Here is a 19,326-nt window from a genome sequence, read left to right as displayed (position 1 = left end):
GGAAATATCTCCAGCAGATATTCACTACGACTTGGTTTGCAGCCACGGATGCTCTTCAGAAGGGGGCAGTTTAAATAACTCATGAGCCCAACGAACCAACAGGGTAACGTCTACAGCTGTCCCTATGTGCACAGAACACTCCGGAGAGAAACTGTGATCAGAGAAGCCTCTGGGCAGGGAGAGGGGTGCCCAGGGGCCAGAACTAGGGGGCCTTATCTTCCCATTTATATTATTTGAAGATTTCATCCTCTTCCTAGGTTACCTACCCACAAAATAGCCTTTGCAAGAACAATGCAATGTGCTCTTGAAAGGCACAGCCCTGCTAACCGTCCCTCGGAGGGTGAGGGTGGGAGCATGGGGCACCCACCAAGGGTCTCCGTCCACGAAGCCCTGTTGAGAAACATCTGCTTCGTTACCGTGAGCCCCGAAGGATCCCCGGCCCTTCCATCCCAGGGGAGGCACCACGTAAGGGGACTCCCTCTCAATGGCCTTTAACGTCCAGAGCAATCGATTTAAGCAAAAGGTAAAACCGAGTGCAGAGGGGGCTGCAAACACCCCACTGCTGGGTGCCAGGGCAGGGCCTGGGCTCCAGGGTCCTCTGCAGGCCCCACGCGTTATGAGACAGTCTCTCTCAGCCCCAGCATCTCCTGCCTCTTCATCAGAAGAGAATTCCAGGCGATACGATGGGGGTCAGGGTCACATCATCGAAGATGAAGTGCTTTTACTTCACTGGTGGCTCCTTCCTTGCCCCAAGGGGTAGAGGACTCCTTAGCCCACGTCCTGATGCTTGGGGGACCGAGGCTCTGGAGCTCTTAGCGCTGGTCTCCTGGGCACCCCGGTCCCTTGATCACAAATACACCTCCACTGTCCGTGCGTTCACTGAGACACTGGGTCCCCTTCCGACTCTCAACGCCCACCCTCTCGTCCGGCACAGGGGCTCAGATACCTGCCCCTCCCCGCTTCCCCACGCCTGTCAGGGGTGACAATTCCAGAGGCTGTAAGCTTCACTGCCAGAACACAAGAGGGATGGCGCTCAAAGAGCTGGAGTGTTCCAGGGGCGATGACTCAGACCCCACGCAGATCAGTGCCCAGAACAGGCAAAGCTCATAAAATCAGTGACTTCACAGAGGCCCAGGAAGGGACCTTTTGCACATGCCCCCAGAGGACGGGACCGGCCGTGATTTGGACCACAGAAAGTGGCCTGGTTCCATGGCTAAGTGACCTGCCCTTGCCGAGGAGCCTGAGAGGCACGGGAGGAACGGGGGTCTGGAACCCAGACAAGCAGGGCAGAAGCAGCTAAGAGACAGGTTTCCAAGGGAGGTGGGAGGCGGGAGGCAGGCGCCCACCTGGCGGCCCTCCCCTCCGCTGACTCTGCCAGCTAACATCTAGGGTTGGAGAGACGCAGAGCTCCTGGAGCGTTGCTCAGTGACGCACTGATGCTGAGAGGAAAAGTCCTGAGTGGGAGCCATGCCCAGCAGGCATTCTCGTGCTAGTGGAGAATGACAGGCTCAGGGCCGAGGTTCCTGGATCCCAAGTAACACGCTAGAGGGGGAGGCCAACCAAGACAGAAGATTACACTTCTATAAACTCCAGAAAATGCCAACTAATATCCCGTGGCCGAAAGCAACACATCAGCGAATATGTATAAAATTGATAACTAGTAAGAACCTGCTGTATAAAAAAATAATAAAAAAAATTTAAAAAGAAGGAAAAAAATAGAAGAAAAAAATATTTCAGATGTGGAAAACACATACACACACACACACACACACACACACACACACACAGACCCCAGCACACTCCACCTGCTGAACACGCGGTTTATTGCCTGACGACTATACTGCAGTGAAGGTAAATTTTTTTTAAGACCATCGTTCAAACTAAAAAGCCGAAGGTTGAAATCTTCCTCAAAAGTCATCTTGGTCCTCCTGTTTCTTGGATATGATGTAATCAAACAGCTGTGATTGACCACGAACCAGCCCAAGGTAAAGTTCAGGAGAAAAACAAAAGCCGCAACCCAGCAGCCCCTCCCCACCCAAACACCTGCCTTCTGATCCTGACAGCTCAGGGGCAAAGCCGCTGTCTGAGCAGCCAGTCCCTGTGTGACCTCTATCGCACTGGCTACACCCACATTCCCTACAACAGCTGGGAGCTGGGCCCCCACTCAGTTAGTGGGGTGACCCGGTCACCTTAGCGTAAGGTAGGAAGAGGGAGCAACAAAGAAGGTGCTGGGCTACCCTGGTGGCGCAGTGGTTGAGAGTCCGCCTGCCGATGCAGGGGACATGGGTTCGTGCCCCGGTCCGGGAAGATCCCACATGCCGCAGAGCAGCTGGGCCCGTGAGCCATGGCTGCTGAGCCTGCGCGTCCGGAGCCTGTGCTCTGCAACAGGAGAGGCCACAACAGTGAGAGGCCTGCGTACCGCAAAAAAAAAAAAAAAAAAAGAAGGTGCTGGCTCTGGCCTCCAGACATAGTCCTTGGTGTCCAGCCCAAGCTGGACAGCAGGAATTGGGCGAAAGTCATCCGTGAGGGTGATACAGTCCAAACGAAGCCCAGAAGACAAGTATTCCAGAGGACCCTAAGACGTGGCCCTGAACTAATTCAGAGCTTCTCTGGCCTCTATCTTACCTGCTGAGAAAGACAGCACAGCAGGAAAAGCCACGTCTTTCCTAAACATGCCAAAACTCTTCCAGGTCATGAGTCACAGCCATTCACCCTCTGCTGCTGTTCCTGTGTGGCCCCACAAGCCCCGCCCCCCCAGCCTACCCTTCCTGCGGCCACTCCACCAGGTGGGGACACATTCGCTCACCTGTGAGAGCCCGTGCTTCTGCACCTTCTGTCCCTCCAGACACAACAAGTACCAGGCTCCTTCCCGCACCTCCTCCTGCAGACCGTCAGGGTGTACTACCTGGCCCACCTCAAGCCCCTCGGAGCCACCCTTCATGGTGACCTGTCTGGGTTCCCTGCATGGGCTGCTACATCCCTGACCTCCAACAACAACGCACATGCTCCTCGCACACCTCGGGCCTTTCTCCCTGGGGGTGTGGGCTCCTGGATACCTGGCTGTATGCCAGAGGCCCCTGCTGCGTCTCCTCTGAGGAATCCCTCTGCGGTGTGCATCAGCCTTGTGTCTACAAGAGCCAGGGCCGGTCCTCAAAGAGGAGGGGCTGGGATCATAGACAGAATGGAAAAGTCTTGGGAACGACTGGGCAAACAAGATGCCTCCTATGTGTTCTGAGCCCAGAGGGAGAAGAGCACCATTTCCTTCTCCCAACAACCCTGTGACACCCTCCCCATCTCCAAAACAGAGACGACGCCTAAGTCTTGGAAAGGCGTAAATGGAAAGAGTTCTCTCCCTCCCAAACGTCCCTATCTCCCTGAGGAAGTCCAGAGGAGCCACGAGGGGGTTAGAAGAAGATAAAGCTGAGGGTGGCGTGCGCGCCGCAGGTCCACGGGCTCAGCCTGCAGCCTCCATACTAACTTCCCTACCAAAGCCCTTAATGCTGCTGGCCTGCCAGCAACACTGGAGGTTTTGAATATGGAAAGTGCCAGGCATCGACCTCAAAAATAGGGTCACAGACACAGTTTAGGAAAATTCTAGGCTCGGGCACCCACACAGGCAGTGGGTAAATCATTCTATCACCAAACGCACTCCCAGATAACTCTTTGCAAGGGAGGGGGCAGAGTGGGAAGGGATGAGCTGGTGACCGGAGGAAGAGTGGAGAGAGAAGACACATCAATCCGAGAACGGGGCAACTACACCCAAAGCGAGAAGCTTGTAGGACCCGTGACCGCGCTGGGCCGGCCAGATGGACCGTCGCTGGGAGCCCTGGGAGCTCTGGCCTCTGCCGAACAGAGAAGCCTCGCAGCAGGCTTGGCAGGAAATGTGGGGACCTGGGAGAAGAGCTGGGGATCTGGGGCTCAGCAAGAGGGCTAGGGGCGCACAGAGCTGGGAGTGTCGGAGAGGGGTCTGAGGACAGGTCTGCGGAGTTCCCGCGGAAAAGCATGGGGAGCCCTCGGTACAGACGCCCGGGGACCGGGAGCGCAGAGCCTGGCGTCACCCAGGGCACTGGGGGCGCTGAGGGACCGGGCGCTGGCGCTCCAGATCAGACGGGACCACAGGGCCGTCCCCGTGGGGACTCGGGCTCCGCGGGCGGCTGTGCGCGCGCTGCCGGGCCGGCTCCCCCGGCGCGAGGGGAGGCGAGAAAGCAGGTGTGCAGGACAGGGCGTCTGCTCACCTGCGGAGCACCAGTATGCTCAAGATCACCAGCAGCAGCAGTCCAAGAATGCGGCCGGGCCTCCGCCGGACATTCCACTTGGGCATCGCGCGTCCGCTGCTCCTGGACCCGCTTGCTTTCCAGCCCTCACTCTGAGCGGAAGCTCGGCGCGGGGGCGGGGCCGCGCGCTGGTCGCCGGGCCGCGCGCTGGTCGCCGGGGCAACAGGCCGCCGCGAGCCCCGCCCCCCAGTGCTCATTGCCTGCAGCCCGAGGACGCGCCGGAGAGTGGCAGACGGTGGCCCTTGCCGTTTCCAGCCACACCTTCGCCCAGGATGAATAAAATTCTTATTCTGGCACAGAATTATGTCACAAAGGAGCCTGTGTAATATGTGGGCAAAATTTATGCTTTCTAGCAATCACAAACCCACCTAATCCCAAGAACAGAATTCAGATTTTACTGAAAGAAAATCTGAAACATTTTCTAGGGAGGCTGATGTTTCTTCACAGCATCAGAGTTTCTAGAAAATACACACACACACACACACACCCCGTTGCATGTTTTCAAACCATATCCTGTGCTCGTAAAGCTGCTAGGAATACAATGAGATTGTACTTCTGGAACAAAACAAGGCGAGTTTAATGTGAAGTGTTCTTTTTGTAGCATTCAGCAAATATTTAGTCAGGTAGCAAAAATTAAACCCAGGAGAGAAAAAAAAAAATGAACAAAGGGGGGAAGGCCTAGCGCAGTGGCAGGGGCTCGCTTGGGGCTGACAGCAGGGCCAGAGCCGCCCCTGGGGATCTCGAGAGCAGTCTCTCCCCCTTCGCCAATGCTCCAAAGTCAGTACCTTCTGTCCACGTTTTAAGCCATAACTGCGTGATAGTTGTTAAGACTATGATGAAGGTATTTTGGTGTAATTGGGATAAAAGGTGGCCCATGAGACATATGGGGAAGGTGTCAAAGGTTAGTCCCCTTGCCACCCACGGAGGCGCACCCCAGCCACGCTCCCCCCCGCCCCCGCCCAGTCGGCCCTGGTTCCTGGTGATATTGCTGAGCAGTGAACAGCACAGTCCATTAAACACCAGGGCATCCTTAAGGTATTTAAACAGTCCCAGCATCTCCTCTTTTTTTCAGATATTAGCTTAAACTTGTTAACATGGGCTATAAAAACCCTGAAATCCTTAGCCCAGCCCTGTGTCCTTTGTTTTTACTTATGAGAGATAAATGTAAATAACTCAGTGCTAAAGAAAAAATCATTACCCCTTAACCTGCTGGGAAGTGCAGACCTGTAGACACACCCTACTCACAGTTTAAGAACAGTTTTACTTTATCTGGACTTTGTGATAGCAGGACGGTGCTGTAGAGGTAGCTCTAATCCAGATGTGTTTGCTGAGGAGACAAGACTGGGTTTTTTAAATTGTAGCAAGATACACCTTCAAGACAGTCCTTTGCAAAATGCTTGATTGATCTTGACCCCAAGCGGACCGTGAAATACTCAAATCACTGGGCATGGAGGCTACAGTTAGGTGAACTGTCTAATGGGGCTGTAAACCAAGTGGTCTGGCTGGGTGTGTGGGAAGATCGGACCTGATACATGGCGATCATAACCCGCACAGGCTGCCTTTCTGATGCCAGGGGTTCAGAAAATAGAAAAAAAAAACGTTTTCTTAAAAAAATGAAGTCCCGTTGATATCCTCAGGCCACCACTCTGAGTCAGAACTCCAACAGACCCAGAGCTCGCAGACCCGCCCTGAGAATTCCCGCAGCCCGCATTGCCAGTGGGAAGCAGGTGTGAACGAGGAGCCGGGAGAGGAAGAGCTGCTCGCTTGGAGTCAGCATGGGGCGACTCTCCGGAAAAAGTCAAAATAGTCACGTCAAATTAACGGCATCGGCTGTTTAACTTTTGATTTTTAAAGGTGACAAACAGGTTTATAGATCAGATATTCATTCATTGGCATATCTTATTTCTGAGCGCACTGTGTTAATGCCTTAAATATAGTGTATCTGAATTGTAGGAAAACACGTGACAAAATCTCCCTTCAAGTCACTAGGACAAGATGCAGGATGGGGCTTCTGTGTCAGAACAGTCCTGTGGGCCCTGGGCCCTCACCCCCTCCAGCTCCTTTACTCAAGTTGCCGAAGAGTCTTGAGCCAAAACACTAAGAACAGGGGGAATTCCTGGGACTAAATGAGTGCAATTTCAACCCTGGACGAAAAGAAAGTAGAAAGTCCTTGTCCTTGGAAAAAGAAAAAGGAAAACAGATCCAAGTTCAGATGGGTAGTCAAGGCCTCTCACCCCAAAGGCAGGTCGCTGAGGCTGGGAGGGGCCTGTGTGTTTGTGGGGGATGCACTGTCTTCAGTGCTGGCCTTAGAGCCGCCAAGATGCCACTTTTCAGGCTGAAAAGCCAAGGTCTGATTCAACAGCATTTCGTTCATTGAGAAGGAATCCACAACTTTTAATGTCCACTGTGTGCTGAACACTGTTTTAGGTGTTTGGGAGGTATCAGTGCACAAAACAGACAAAGATCCTCTCCCTCTGAAATTTCTGTTCCAGCTGAGGAAGAAGGATAACAAAAATCAACAAATGAATTAGTAAACCATAAAGTGTGTTCAAAGGTGATACTGACCCCAGGCTCTTTAATCAACAGAAATTGATAAGAGGCCACACCAGGAATTCAGGCAAGGCTTGACTGGGACTCACTCTGCAGCCCAGGTAGCGAGAACAAGTAACAGGTGCCCTTGCTGCTTCCGAGGGGGGCAGGCTGCTCCCTTAAATGGGATGAGGGTGGGGCAGGTCCAGGGGTTCTGGCCTGAGGGACAGCTTAGGTGGTCTGCCCGCCCCCTTGGTGCTGTGTGTGCAGGGATGGTGCACAGGACCCTGCTTTTGCCCCCAACACCCCAGAAATGGCAGTTGGGTTTGTGGCCTTTTTGTATCTTGTGGTTGATAATTTGCCCCCCTGCACAGCCTTGCACTTATTTTTAGTCCCTTATAGTTTCTTTATATCTGTTGTTAGAGATGTTTGTCCAAGTGCAGGTCCTGCAGCAAAGGGCCCAGGGCCCAGCCTGTCTCAAAGGTAGTAAATCCAGAGCATAAATGAAGCGGACAAAGGAAGACTGGGGGGAGGGGTGCGCAGAGCAGGTCTCACAGAGAAGGCATCGCTGAGCAAAGACCAGAACGAGGAGCATTACCTGCACGCAGGTGCCGAGGAAGGGGCCGCCAGCCAAGCAGAGAGGACCTCGAGCGCGAAGGCCTCGGGCAGGGGTGACGCCCGTTATTCCAGGACTGCAGGGGGTGGGGGGAGGCAGAGGAACCAGGGCCAGATCAGGCAGGCCTTCGGCGGCAGAGCTTTGACTCAAACAAACGGAACCGGGGCAGGCTCTGGGCGTGGCATCCATTACGCTTTAAAAGGTCACTCAGGTGCCAGGGGCTGGCAGCAGTCGAAAACAGGAGACCAGGCCGGGGGCTACCGCAGGGGTCGCGTGCCAGGTGCTGCTGTTCAGACAAGTGGCAGCTGGCGTGGAGACGAGTCTGGATTCCTGGATCGTTTGTGGGGTGAGAGAAATCAAGAGGATTCAAGAACGACTCCATCACGTTGGGATGCCAGTTTCTTTTATAGAACAGAGAGGGGGAGGAGGTGAGGAAGTAAAGTAAAAAGGCCACTGGTTTTGCCTGGCTTGGCCAGCCTCCAGGAGGGGATGTGTTAATTTCTTCTTTTCTGCAGCCATTCACAGGTGGGCAGGGTCAGATTGTCTCCCTGTGAGCTGAACAAAGGCACTTCAGTTTAACATTCAGGCAGCGGGGCAGGGTTCCCTGAGGCAGGCCATTGTGTATGATTATAATAACAAAAGCACCGAAAAGCAAAGGTTAACGTCAAAGAAACAGGTCCAACAGGGAGTCCTATTTTGCTCTTCCGTGTTCGAGTCCCAGAAGCCCAGCTCAGTCTGGGGGGTGTTGAGCCATCAAGGAGACGTGCAGGTGGAGACACCACATAAGACTTTGGTGACTGTGATGCAGGCGGGGTGGGGGGGGTGGGGGGGGGGTGGGGGGGGTGGGGGGGTGGGTTGGGGAGACTGGAACGGGTTAGAGGAGGTGGAGGAATCTCGGTGGATACAGATGAGTCTCGTTCATGGATATTTGCTGGAAGAAGGAATAAATAAATGGGAATGTAGCTGGTGGCTCATGACCCTGAGTGGAGGGTAATGCCCTGTTTTCATTTCCAGGTGGGAGAAACCACAGCATGGTACACTGACATGATCGTGATCAAAGAGACTGAAAAGTCACTGAAGCAGGAGAGACAGTGGGGGAATTCCTGGAGCTACATCTGAGTAGGTGCCGTGGACAGGTTAGTGGCCTGTGAAGGGCAGGCTCTGGGGTGAGCTGACAGGGTCACTCAAGACATCATGCTTTCTCGGCGACAGACAGATTTCAAATATAAACAGTGTGACACTAATCAGAAATGAGAACTAGCCTTGTCATTTGAATTTGTTGTTAATATCTGAATGTATGCATCTGAGATGTGACGTAAAGTGAAACATTAAAATTGTATTGGGGTTTCCCTGGTGGCGCAGTGGTTAAGAATCCGCCTGCTGATTCAGGGGATACGGGTTCGAGCCCTGGTCTGGGAAGATTCCACATGCCTCAGAGCAACTAACCCGTGCACCACAACTACTGAGCCCGTGTGCCACAACTACTGAAGCCCACATGCCTAGAGCCCGTGCTCCACAGTAAGAGAAGCCACTGCAATGAGAAGCCCGCACACTACAACAAAGAGTAGCCCCCGCTCTCCACAACTAGAGAAGGCTCACGTGCAGCAATGAAGACCCAATGCAGCCAAAAATAAAATTAATTAATTAATTAAAAATAAATAAAGTAAAATTGTATTAAGTTGAAGTAAAATAAAGCAATGATTAACGATTATTATGAAAACTATCCATATAAGCTACTAAAACAATTATTAAGAACTTTCAAATACTTAAATTAAGCACATGGGGAAATACACTGACAGCTAATAAGAATATTAAGAGAGTACACTAGCTTTATAAGGGTAGGAAGACTATAATATCCTCTTTGAACAAAGAATAGATATATGAAATAGATATAGCTAAATGTATATGAAATAGATAATTTTTAAATGTAAAATACATAGACATATATTTATATAATATGTAAAATTTAAGATATTGATAATAATTAAGGTATATTTTAAAAGATTGTTTTACCAGTTTTTATCATTGTTGAACTGTTTGATGTATACCATTCCTATCATTAAACAACATGCTTTTTATAAACTGGATTTAATTACTTAATTTCATTCTAGCTGTGAGTCTTGGGAGAAAAGATCTTCTCTGGGAATTCTTACTACCTTGAAATTTCATGAGGAGAAAGAGTTCCAAGGTGACGTGCAGCTGCATCTGTGAGGAATCGTCTTCGATCCAGACAGAATAAATATATGAAAAATAGATGCAAGTGTTAAACAAAAAGCAGGCACATTTTCTTCTCACTGAACAAACTGCAAAAGGACGGCTTCTCATGGTCCTTTAAGACAATTTCTTATAGCTGAGTTTATGGAGTCTAAATGAGAAGTTTCTCAAAACAGTTCTTACCTTGCTATTCTCAGTCGTTGTTCAGCTGCAACTAGAGAAAGCCCGCACACAGCAACAAAGACCCAATGCAGCCAAAACTTTAAAGAAAAAATACTCAGGAAAAAAATCAGAAAGTTCCCAAAAGCAAAACTTAAATTTGTCCCTGGCCAGCAACTATTTACATAGCATTTACATTGTATTAGGTAGTATAAGTAATCTAGAGAGGATTTAAAGTGCAGTATATAGGAGGATTGTGTAAATTACATGCAAATAGTATGTATGCCATTTTATGTAAGGGACTTGAGCATCTGTGGACTTTGGCATCCACAGGGGGTTCTGGAATCAGCCCCCCTTGGACACGGAGGGATGACTGTATGTGATTGTTATCCAGTGATGTCATTTGAGAAAGTTGGTTGCAGTATTCGTGCCTATGTGGCTTCTCTCACCAATATCCGTCCACTACCAGTAAGAGCTTTGACTACACCCAGAGGGCTCAGGAGTGATCAGACACTCCATGCCAGGTTCTGCTGTCACACACACACCAGAACCAACAACCAAACTGCTGTTCCTTCTCTGATTGGATGTGACCCAGCAGATCACCTCAGAGACACACAGACTGCAGGGAAAAGCGTGAAGACATTTCTCACTGCCCCTGCATCTCCCCCACTACACACACACACACACACACACATACACACACACACACACACACACACCAGGAATCTGCAGACAGCATATACAACACCCTCTCTCCTTACCCTCTCTTTGGCCAAAGATGCCTCCTTTCCAACTGAGTATGGGGAGGCAGAAATAAAATGTGTTTATTTTATTCATGTCTGCCTAAAAGCACATTTGTGTAGAAAATAAAGCTTGCTAAATGTTCAGCATCTAACCGGCAAATCAGTCACTGAAGATTTTGGAGACTTTTTAAAGCCTAAAATCGCATCATATGGATTTACTATAATATACATAACAATTTCTCTGTTGACTTTCTAGGGTCTTTTCACATTTTTGCTATTGTAGGCAACACTGTATTTGATATTCTTGATGTAAACCTTCCTCCTGAAGAACTGCCTGTGGATGAATTCCAACAAGCCAAGAAGGGTGTCAGCACCCAGTCCAGATGGTTTCAATGGTGGATTTTACCAAACAGTAAGTAAGAAATACTAACAATTCTACACAATCCCTTCCAGAACATAGAAAAGGAGGTAGTTTTTCCAAATTCATTGTATGAGGCCAGCGTGACCCTAATTCCAAAATCAAACAAAGATGTTTCAAGAAATGAAAACCAACAATCAATATCTCTCATGAACATGGAAGCAAAAATTCTCAACAAAATACAAACAAATTGGGCTTCCCTGGTGGCGCAGTGATTGACAGTCCGCCTGCCGATGCAGGGGACAGGGGTTCGTGCCCCGGTCCGGGAAGATCCCACATGCTGCGGAACGGCTGCACCCGTGAGCCATGGCCGCTGAGCCTGCGCATCCGGAGCCTGTGCTCCGCAACTGGAGAGGCCACAGCAGTGAGAGGCCCGTGTACCGCAAAAAATAAAAAAATAAAAGTGCTGAAAAAGTTTTAAAAGTTTAAAAAATTTTTAAAAATCGTTAAAAATTAACCTAAAATATCAGCTGTATTTAAACACTTTTATATTTATTATTTGTAATTTGTATTTCCTTTTAATTTTGTTAGATAATTTTCAGCATCCCTATTCCCCACTTTAATTTTCCTCTACTTTCCATGGTTAGTCACTCTAGTGTGTTTTTTTGTACAGTTGGCCCTCTGTACCACAAGTTCCATATCTGGGGATGTGGAGGGCTGATGGGACTTGAGCACCAGTGGATTTTGGTATCTTAGGAGTTTCTGGAATCAATCCCCCCAGATACTGAAAGATGGCTGTATGTCCTTTGTTGTATGTGTTCCTGCAAAACATGTACTGCTGCTTGTATGGATATATTAATTATTCACTCACTTGGCATTGATTGTAGATCTCGTTACAGTCCTGTCATTTAAGATCTAAACATCTTATTATGGCAGTAATTCTGTGGATTACGCCATGGTGCCTATGTTTTATTCTAATGTTTCTGCAGTTTGTTTCTTCATTTAAATCTTTGGTTCATCAAAAATTTATTTTAATATAAGTTTGAAATGTGGATGAACCTTTCGTTTTTTTCCAAATGGCTATCAGATTACTCCTAAATGTAATTCTTTCCTTATTAATTTGCAAAGACCTTTATCATACACTAAATTATCATATACTTGTGTCTGCTTTGGATTCTGTATTTTATTCCATTTATTCCACTGGATCTGTCTGACCAGATCCAATTTGCAAAGAGAATTTACACTATGCCAGACACAGTTCTAAACTCACTACCTGTGAACTCATTTATCATCCTTAAAACCTTATGAGCTAGTGCTCTTTTTATCCCTATTTCACAGATTTAGGAACTGAGGCAGGGAATTCCCTGGCAGTCCAGTGGTTAAGACTCCGTGCTTTGACTGCTGAGGGTGCTGGTTCAATCGCTGGTTGGGGAACTAAGATCCCACAAGTCGTGCAGTGCAGCAAAAAAAAAAAAAAAAGGAACTGAGGCAGAGTGAGTTTAGGTAACCTGCCCAAGGTGGCACAGCAGTTAGTGGCAAACCCAGGATTCAATCCCTGGTGACAGAGTTCCAAAGCCTGTGCTGTTAACCTCTGGGCCATGTAGTATATACTTTAATATTTCAATGCCTTTTGTTTGGGAAATTACTTTAGTGCAATGTAGGCCTCTAGGTACACTACCAGCAAATTATCCCAAAGGTCTAGGAACAGAGAGGCTTACAGACCAAATTAACTCAGATCACATGGTTTAATAAATAAATGAAAAACACATAGTGAAAAGCGAAAGAGACAGAGTAGGTTAGCACTCTGAGGATAGAGTGCCAGTGGACAGAAGGACACTGCCTGAGTCCTGCTAATGGTGTGGTTATGAGGACCCAGGGGGCCCCATGAGAAGGAAGGTGCCTGGACCAAGGTCACCCACTTATCCCACAGGAGAGATGGCCAATAGCTAAATGGTCCTCCATTTAGTCTGCAGAACAGCCACGGGTTTTCTCTGTGTTTCTGCAGTCAAGGACCCTATGGACAGAATGAGTATCCCCAGTGGATGAGGGAATTAGACCTCATGAGTACTGCGGGCCTTGTATGATTCATACACACTTAGCGTACCGTGGACAGTCAGGCCTATGTCCACGGTACAGGGCTGGGACTAGAATGGGTAAACAAGGTGCGAAAGTTAAGGAGGCCCTCACTCTCAGCGTCGTAAATATTTAGTCCATGCTTGGTCCTTCTATCCCTTTCTGTGTTTACACACATGTGATCTACCTATATCATCTAACAAGTTCCACAGGTGACTAATTTATCTATGCTTCACACATCTTACGAGTCTTATCCTTTCTATTTGTTTTCTATAGATTCGAATATTCTTACACAACACAGCACACTACATAGCTCAAGTCCATGACTTTGTTATTCTATTTAAGGAGGCTTCCTGTTTATTCATGTATTATTCCAGATAAATTTTAAAATCATTTCATCAAGTTCAAGTTATAATTAGATCCCACTTAAACACAAGGTATTTCAATACTGTTCAATATCTCTCTTCTGGGGCCTGAAAAAATTAGAGAGTTTCCCTTTCCGGACGATGCCACACTTTAACTTTTATTTATTCACTAAGTTAAAAAACATTTAATGGGAACTTACTATATTCCAAAGCACTGTTCTGACCTACATATGTAACTTTGATAAGAAAAAAAATTATTTTTTAAGAAAGGCAACAAGTTACCACAGGCAGTTGTAAACCATGCGGCGTAGCCTTCTGTCTTCGGAACATTGTTGTGAAGAACAGTGGCTACTCGAGCTTTTTCTCAGGGAAATGGACTGGGACATAAAAGTGGCTATCAGACTGAGGAAGGCTTAGCTCCCACGCCTGGCGACCCTGCCGGCAGGCACCTGTGTGAGGTAACAGCTGCTCCGTCCCGGCAGACAGTGAGGTCTCAGGCCCAGGAGTGTGGAGTCTGATACCTGGGACTCTCCACACTGATGGGACGGACGTCAGGCTTAGATGTAGGACCAAGGGGCCACCAAAGAATGGGTGACATTGGGAAAGACGGGGGTGGATCTGATTTGTCCACAGAGGAGCCACAAAACCTTAAAACAACTTACATCCATTTGTAGAGGGAACAGACTCAGGGATCTCTGAGGTTGACATGGGTTCTGAGAGTCTGTGGGATGGGGGCAGGAGCGGGGGGCTTGTGCTAGGTGGGATGTCAGCTGCCATTCAGAAAGGGCTGGAAGCTCAGACAGGTGTGGGGGGGCAGGCAGATGAGAGGGGGCACATCTCAGCCCCGGGAAGATTCTCCATGGGAGCCCATGGCCTCCTACTCTGCCAGGTCACTGCAGGGCTCTCCTGCCTACGAGGTGCTATGGGGACTGGGTCAGGCGGGCTGCAGGGGCAGCACATGGCACCCAGGACCCAAGGCTCTGACCCCAGCCCCAGGAGCTACTCCTCAGTGGGGACAAGTGTTGCTAAGTGCTTTCCTGGCGGGAACCGTATTTTAAGCAAATCTGTGTCCCTGACGCAGCCTCTTGCCCCACGCCTGACAAGTGCACGCAGCACTTCTGCAACAATCAGCAAGTACTAGTTTTAGTTGAAAACGCAAGTGTTAGTCTCTCCAAACACCAGTTTGTACGTGACGGAAAATACTCTATTCTCAATCAACTTCCCCATCCCAGGAAAATAAGTGCTGTTAATGAAGTAATTGTTAGGTCAGGGGGATTCTATATTAAAAAATCCTTGTGTTTTTTTTTTCTTACAAAGACACATTTTATTTTACTTTATTTTATGCCAGGCTCTCAGTAGTTGTTTGTTGAGTGACTACATAATTTAGGGAACCACATGATGAAGTCCTCCGGAATCAAGGGAAACATCAGCCTCAGTGATGAAGATGAAGAAAATCCGGAAGGTCTGGAGCAGGGGTGCAGTTTGGGGACCAGTGAGCAGCCAGCGGCCACCTTTAATGGCTCAAAACAAGCGGTCATTTAGAAAAATAAACTTGGATCTTTGTGAAATGACTCATCTTCCCTTAGGCTAAAGAAGCAGGCCTGCTTTAATGGGATTGCGATGGCAACGGCATTCAGCTTTGCCGGAACTTCTTGTACCAGTACTTTGCCCTTGAGGATGTCGTCCATGCTAATTTCACTGCGGGAAGGTGAGAGTAATAAAAGCAGTTATCAGACCACGAAGCACTGAGGGCTTAGATGCTTCAGAAGACAGGTCTATGTACATACTTCTGACCTGTGGTGTAAGGAAATGAAGGATCTGGAGACTGAAGTTGACATGGTCAAATCCTCTGTGCATGTAAATCATGACCATAATAACATCTGTAACTCAGATGAGGCTAAGTTTTGGTTTATGGTAAGAGAATTGTCCAGGAAAACCCATCAAAGTGTACAGAGCTCTAAGAAAAAAGTGATGGTGAGATAGGCAGGACTAATTTATTTTTGCCCAGAGATATCTCTTCAATATTGTTGCATAAAAAGGGGAGCCTGAGGTCCTCGTCCCGGTCTGGTCGGCAGTAGAGCGTATATGGTGATGCTGGGATTGTTCCAGCTCAGAACAGGTGGCTTGAGTTTCGTTAAAGACCAGAAACCCAGGTCAAGTCAGAAAAGAGGAGTGAAAACGATTTTTCTATTATGAAAGTATGAAATATTTAGAAGATCAGAGAGGCACTAACACACTAGCTGTGCCCGAAACCTCCCCCGGTGCTGCGGCCACGGTTCTGATGGAAGAGGTTGCAGGTCCTCTGACAGCCAACACGAGCTGCTCTCTGGCCACCTGTGAGACAAGGCAGGTCTTGAATACAGTGAGTCTTCAGCACTTTCCTGGTTGTGAGCTCTGCTCATAGCATCTTATTAAACACACTGTTCAAAAAGTATCTGAGGGGGCTTCCCTGGTGGCGCAGTGGTTGAGAATCTGCCTGCCAATGCAGGGGACACGGGTTTGTGCCCTGGTCTGGGAAGATCCCACATGTCGCGGAGCAACTGGGCCCGTGAGCCACAATTACTGAGCCTGCACTCCGCAGCAAGAGAGGCCGCGATAGTGAGAGGCCCGCGCACCACGATGAAGTGTGGCCCCCGTTTGCCACAACTAGAGAAGGCCCTCGCACAGAAACGAAGACCCAACACAGCCATAAATAAATAAATTTAAATCATACGGGCTTCTAAGAAGACCTCTGCTTAAAAAAAAAAAAAGTATCTGAGGGCTTATACACACAGAAAACTCTTTCATTCACATGTAGACCAGCAAAGCATCAACGAATGGGGGAAAGAGTGGAGAGTCTGTGAAAAGAGGGCAGAGAGAACAGATCCTTGGATCCCAGGGGACTGTCAACCCCTCCAGGAGCCGTGAGAGCTGATGGGAAGCTCCATGGGAGGTGACAGCAGGGAGCCCCGGACTGGACAGACTGACCTTTTGCTGGAGCCGGCCTTTCCCTGAGGGCCCTGATACACGGCTGTTTCGAGCGGGCACCGTCTCGGCCTGTTGACGATGCAGTTCGGCACCTCCCCCATCAACCTGCTGTTCTTCTGCTGCTCTCTCATCTCCCCTGTCTCCCCGGAGTCCTCCTCAGCTCCCCGCTTACCGTCACCCACACTCACTTTGTGTCTCTCGGGGTCCCCGTCTTAGGCTCGCTGGCAGCTCCCCACGCCCCTTGCAGGCAGGCCCCGTGGTCCCCCTCCTGGCTGGAGAGGCAGCAATTGAACGGGACATCCAGCTTCAGGACGGCCCCGCCCCTCTACCAGACTTGGCTTCTGAAAAGCAGATCTTTTGAGGTCCTCCCCGCTCAGCACCCATCCATCCAATGCTCTCCATTGTCACAGAATAGAAGCCAAGTCCTTGGCCCACGAGACCTGTACAGGGAAACACTGCTGGGGGATGGGGCGCGGCGGGTGGACAGTGACCGTCTCCGAGCCTTCGGCCCCAGGGGTCTTGCTCTTCCCCCTGCCCCAGAAAGCTCCGGGGCCGTGGGGGGTTCCTGAGCCCGCTCGCAAGGACCCCCGCCCACCGTGCCCTGTTCTCCGGCCTCCCGCGTCCTGCTGGCACCTGCATGGCCCCAAACCGCAGCTGCCCTGACAGCGGGGACCGGGAGGCTGGGTCCGGGAAGTGCGGTTTTGCTGGCCAGCGGACTTGGAAACAGTGTTTATTCTGCAGTAAGTATAGCTTCACAGGAAGCTGTAACGTGGACGTTCGTGGGATCCCCAGTGCCCCACACTGGCTCCTGGCGCACACGGCATCAGCAGCGTGAGATGCGCGGGCGCAACCCGGGCTCGTCCAGGTGCCACCAGTGTGTGCAGAGTTCCACGCGACTGTCTCCCATCCATGGCCCCTGTGGCCGCCAGCATGATCCCAGTGTAGAGCTGCTCCATCCCCACAGCCTCCTGCACCCCTGATGGCGGCTCCTCTCCTCCCCTGCCCCGTCTAATCCCGGCTTCCATCTCAGTAGCAGCATCATTTCTGGAATGCTCTATGAAGGGGTCGCACGTGCACAGCCCTGCGAGCTTGCCTTTGCACTCACCTGGCTTCCCTGGGGGTCCATCCGAGTTCTTAGTGTCTAGCCGACTTTGGGTGATGTGTCTTGCCCGTTCCTGCATGGGACTGGCCGCCAGCTACAGTATCACATGGGTGACGATAGCTTTTCTCCAGTTGTTCTCTATTTGTTCAATAAACATCGAGTTCCTGCTTGATGCCAGGAACACACCAAGGAGAGAGAGATGAATCAGGTGTATTTCTGACTCTGACAAGCTTAAAGCCTGTGGAAGAATTTACAACCCATTAGACCCACAGGATGATTTATAGACAAAATGGAAAACAGTGATATTCCAGATTTTCTGTGGAAAGCCCAGAATAGTGTGAGGGGCTCAGGGCCATGATCCAGGTGAGGGATGAGGAAGGTAACCAGTGGACTGTCCAGGCGTGTTGTTTACATTTGTACTGTGTATACGGCTCTTTACCAACGCCTGAGAAAATGGTGATGTTGATAATGTGACGATGCTGTAATGGTGTGAAGTTGAGGAGTGAGAGCCGCATCCAAGCTGAGCGGAACTGCACCGGAAATGATCCGCAGGCCCCACGCGGCCAAGGCCTGGCGGCTGCAGGTTCCCCTGCCCTCTGCCAGCCTGGAGACAACGGGCAGCTGCTCCTCCTGTCCTGTGGGGATGAACTTCCCTGTTTGTGAGGACAGGAGGGCGTCACCTAGAAATCCCCCCTGGGCTTTGGACCACGGAGCTGGGTGACAAGACACCAGCCAGGAGACAGTGGAAGGACCAGAGGACATGGGGCATCACCTTGCTCACAGATAGCGAGGTTGGACACACCTGAGGCGGAGATGACCTTGGCTCCCGGGGACCCTGCCCTGGTCCCCTCTTCCCCTGCTCACCCACTACTTGCATCTAGGATTAGGTTTCCAGCTGCAAAGTCTTGTCCACTGGGTCTCCCACTCTACCCTGGCCTCAGTGGCCCTCTCCTCTCTCCTCCCAGGGGGAGGTAGTATTGGGGAGTGACGTGGGGATGCACACTTTGTCATGGCCCTGTGGCAGCCGACCCTGTCCCCCTGACATAGACAGCATTCACTCACACGGCGTCTGGCTGATCTTAATTCCCAGGAATGACAGGCCTTTCCAGTGCCGAAGAGGCGACAAACTTTGGGTGAGAAGAATATATATGGAAATGTTCAGACAAAGCAGAGGATGGACCACAGGATCTTTACTGTGGAGCTGATGAAGCTGAGACTTCTGGGATCCTGGGAGAAACCTCAGTGACTTGTCCTTGTGCTTATGTGTTTCTGTAATGTTGGCAAAGGGAGATGCAATCCTGCCATTTACCTGGAAGAGGCAGACGGGAAACAGCTGGTAATCAGCACTAACTGACTACCACGAGTCATGATTTAAATATTTTAAAGTCTGTCAGGAGATGTGCAAGTTGAGCGAGACACTTAACCTCCCTGCAGTTCACTGTGCTGTCTGTGGGATGAGAGTGCTTACTGCACTCTATTCCGAGCCCTTTCTGTGGATTCTCTCACTTGATTCACCAGTTATCCTATGAGAGAGAAACTTTTATTCTCTCCAATTTACAGGAGGAAACAGGCAGAATTTAAGCGATTTTGCTTTAAGCCGCAGTTGGTGGCAAAGCTGGGAATCAGAGGTCGGGGGAGTCTGACTCCAGAGCCCAGGCTCAAGGGGACGGCAGCACGTTTTCAGCAGGGCTGTCCTGCAATTCAATTCCAATAAATTAACACAACAAACATCTCCTGGGTGTAACCTCCTGGGTGTCTGTTCGTGCAAGGACCCCCCTGTGAAAACTAGGAGATAGTTTACAGGGAAGTGTTTTGGAGAAGTCCTACTGTTTTTAAAATAACTGAGCAGAGACAGGACTTCTAATTTCTCAAATCTATAAGGGATACAGACGTTTTTAACAGGTGACCGAAATCCTCCTCTGTTCA

General features: G+C 49.8%; 1 protein-coding gene across 1 annotated transcript in view; it reads right to left on the bottom strand.

Moving 5' to 3' along the window:
• Positions 1-4,365, bottom strand: part of GLB1L2 (galactosidase beta 1 like 2) — a 45,766-nt gene extending 41,401 nt beyond the window's left edge. Inside the window, 1 exon segment of the mRNA XM_067751648.1 lies at positions 4,236-4,365. Within this exon segment, the coding sequence (XP_067607749.1) occupies positions 4,236-4,321 (86 nt within the window). The 5' untranslated portion in view covers positions 4,322-4,365.
• Between the last annotated feature and the right edge of the window lie 14,961 nt (positions 4,366-19,326).

Source organism: Pseudorca crassidens, chromosome 9 (assembly GCF_039906515.1).
Source record: "Pseudorca crassidens isolate mPseCra1 chromosome 9, mPseCra1.hap1, whole genome shotgun sequence".
Taxonomy (NCBI): domain Eukaryota; kingdom Metazoa; phylum Chordata; class Mammalia; order Artiodactyla; family Delphinidae; genus Pseudorca; species Pseudorca crassidens.
This window is presented reverse-complemented; position numbering and strand designations above follow the sequence as displayed.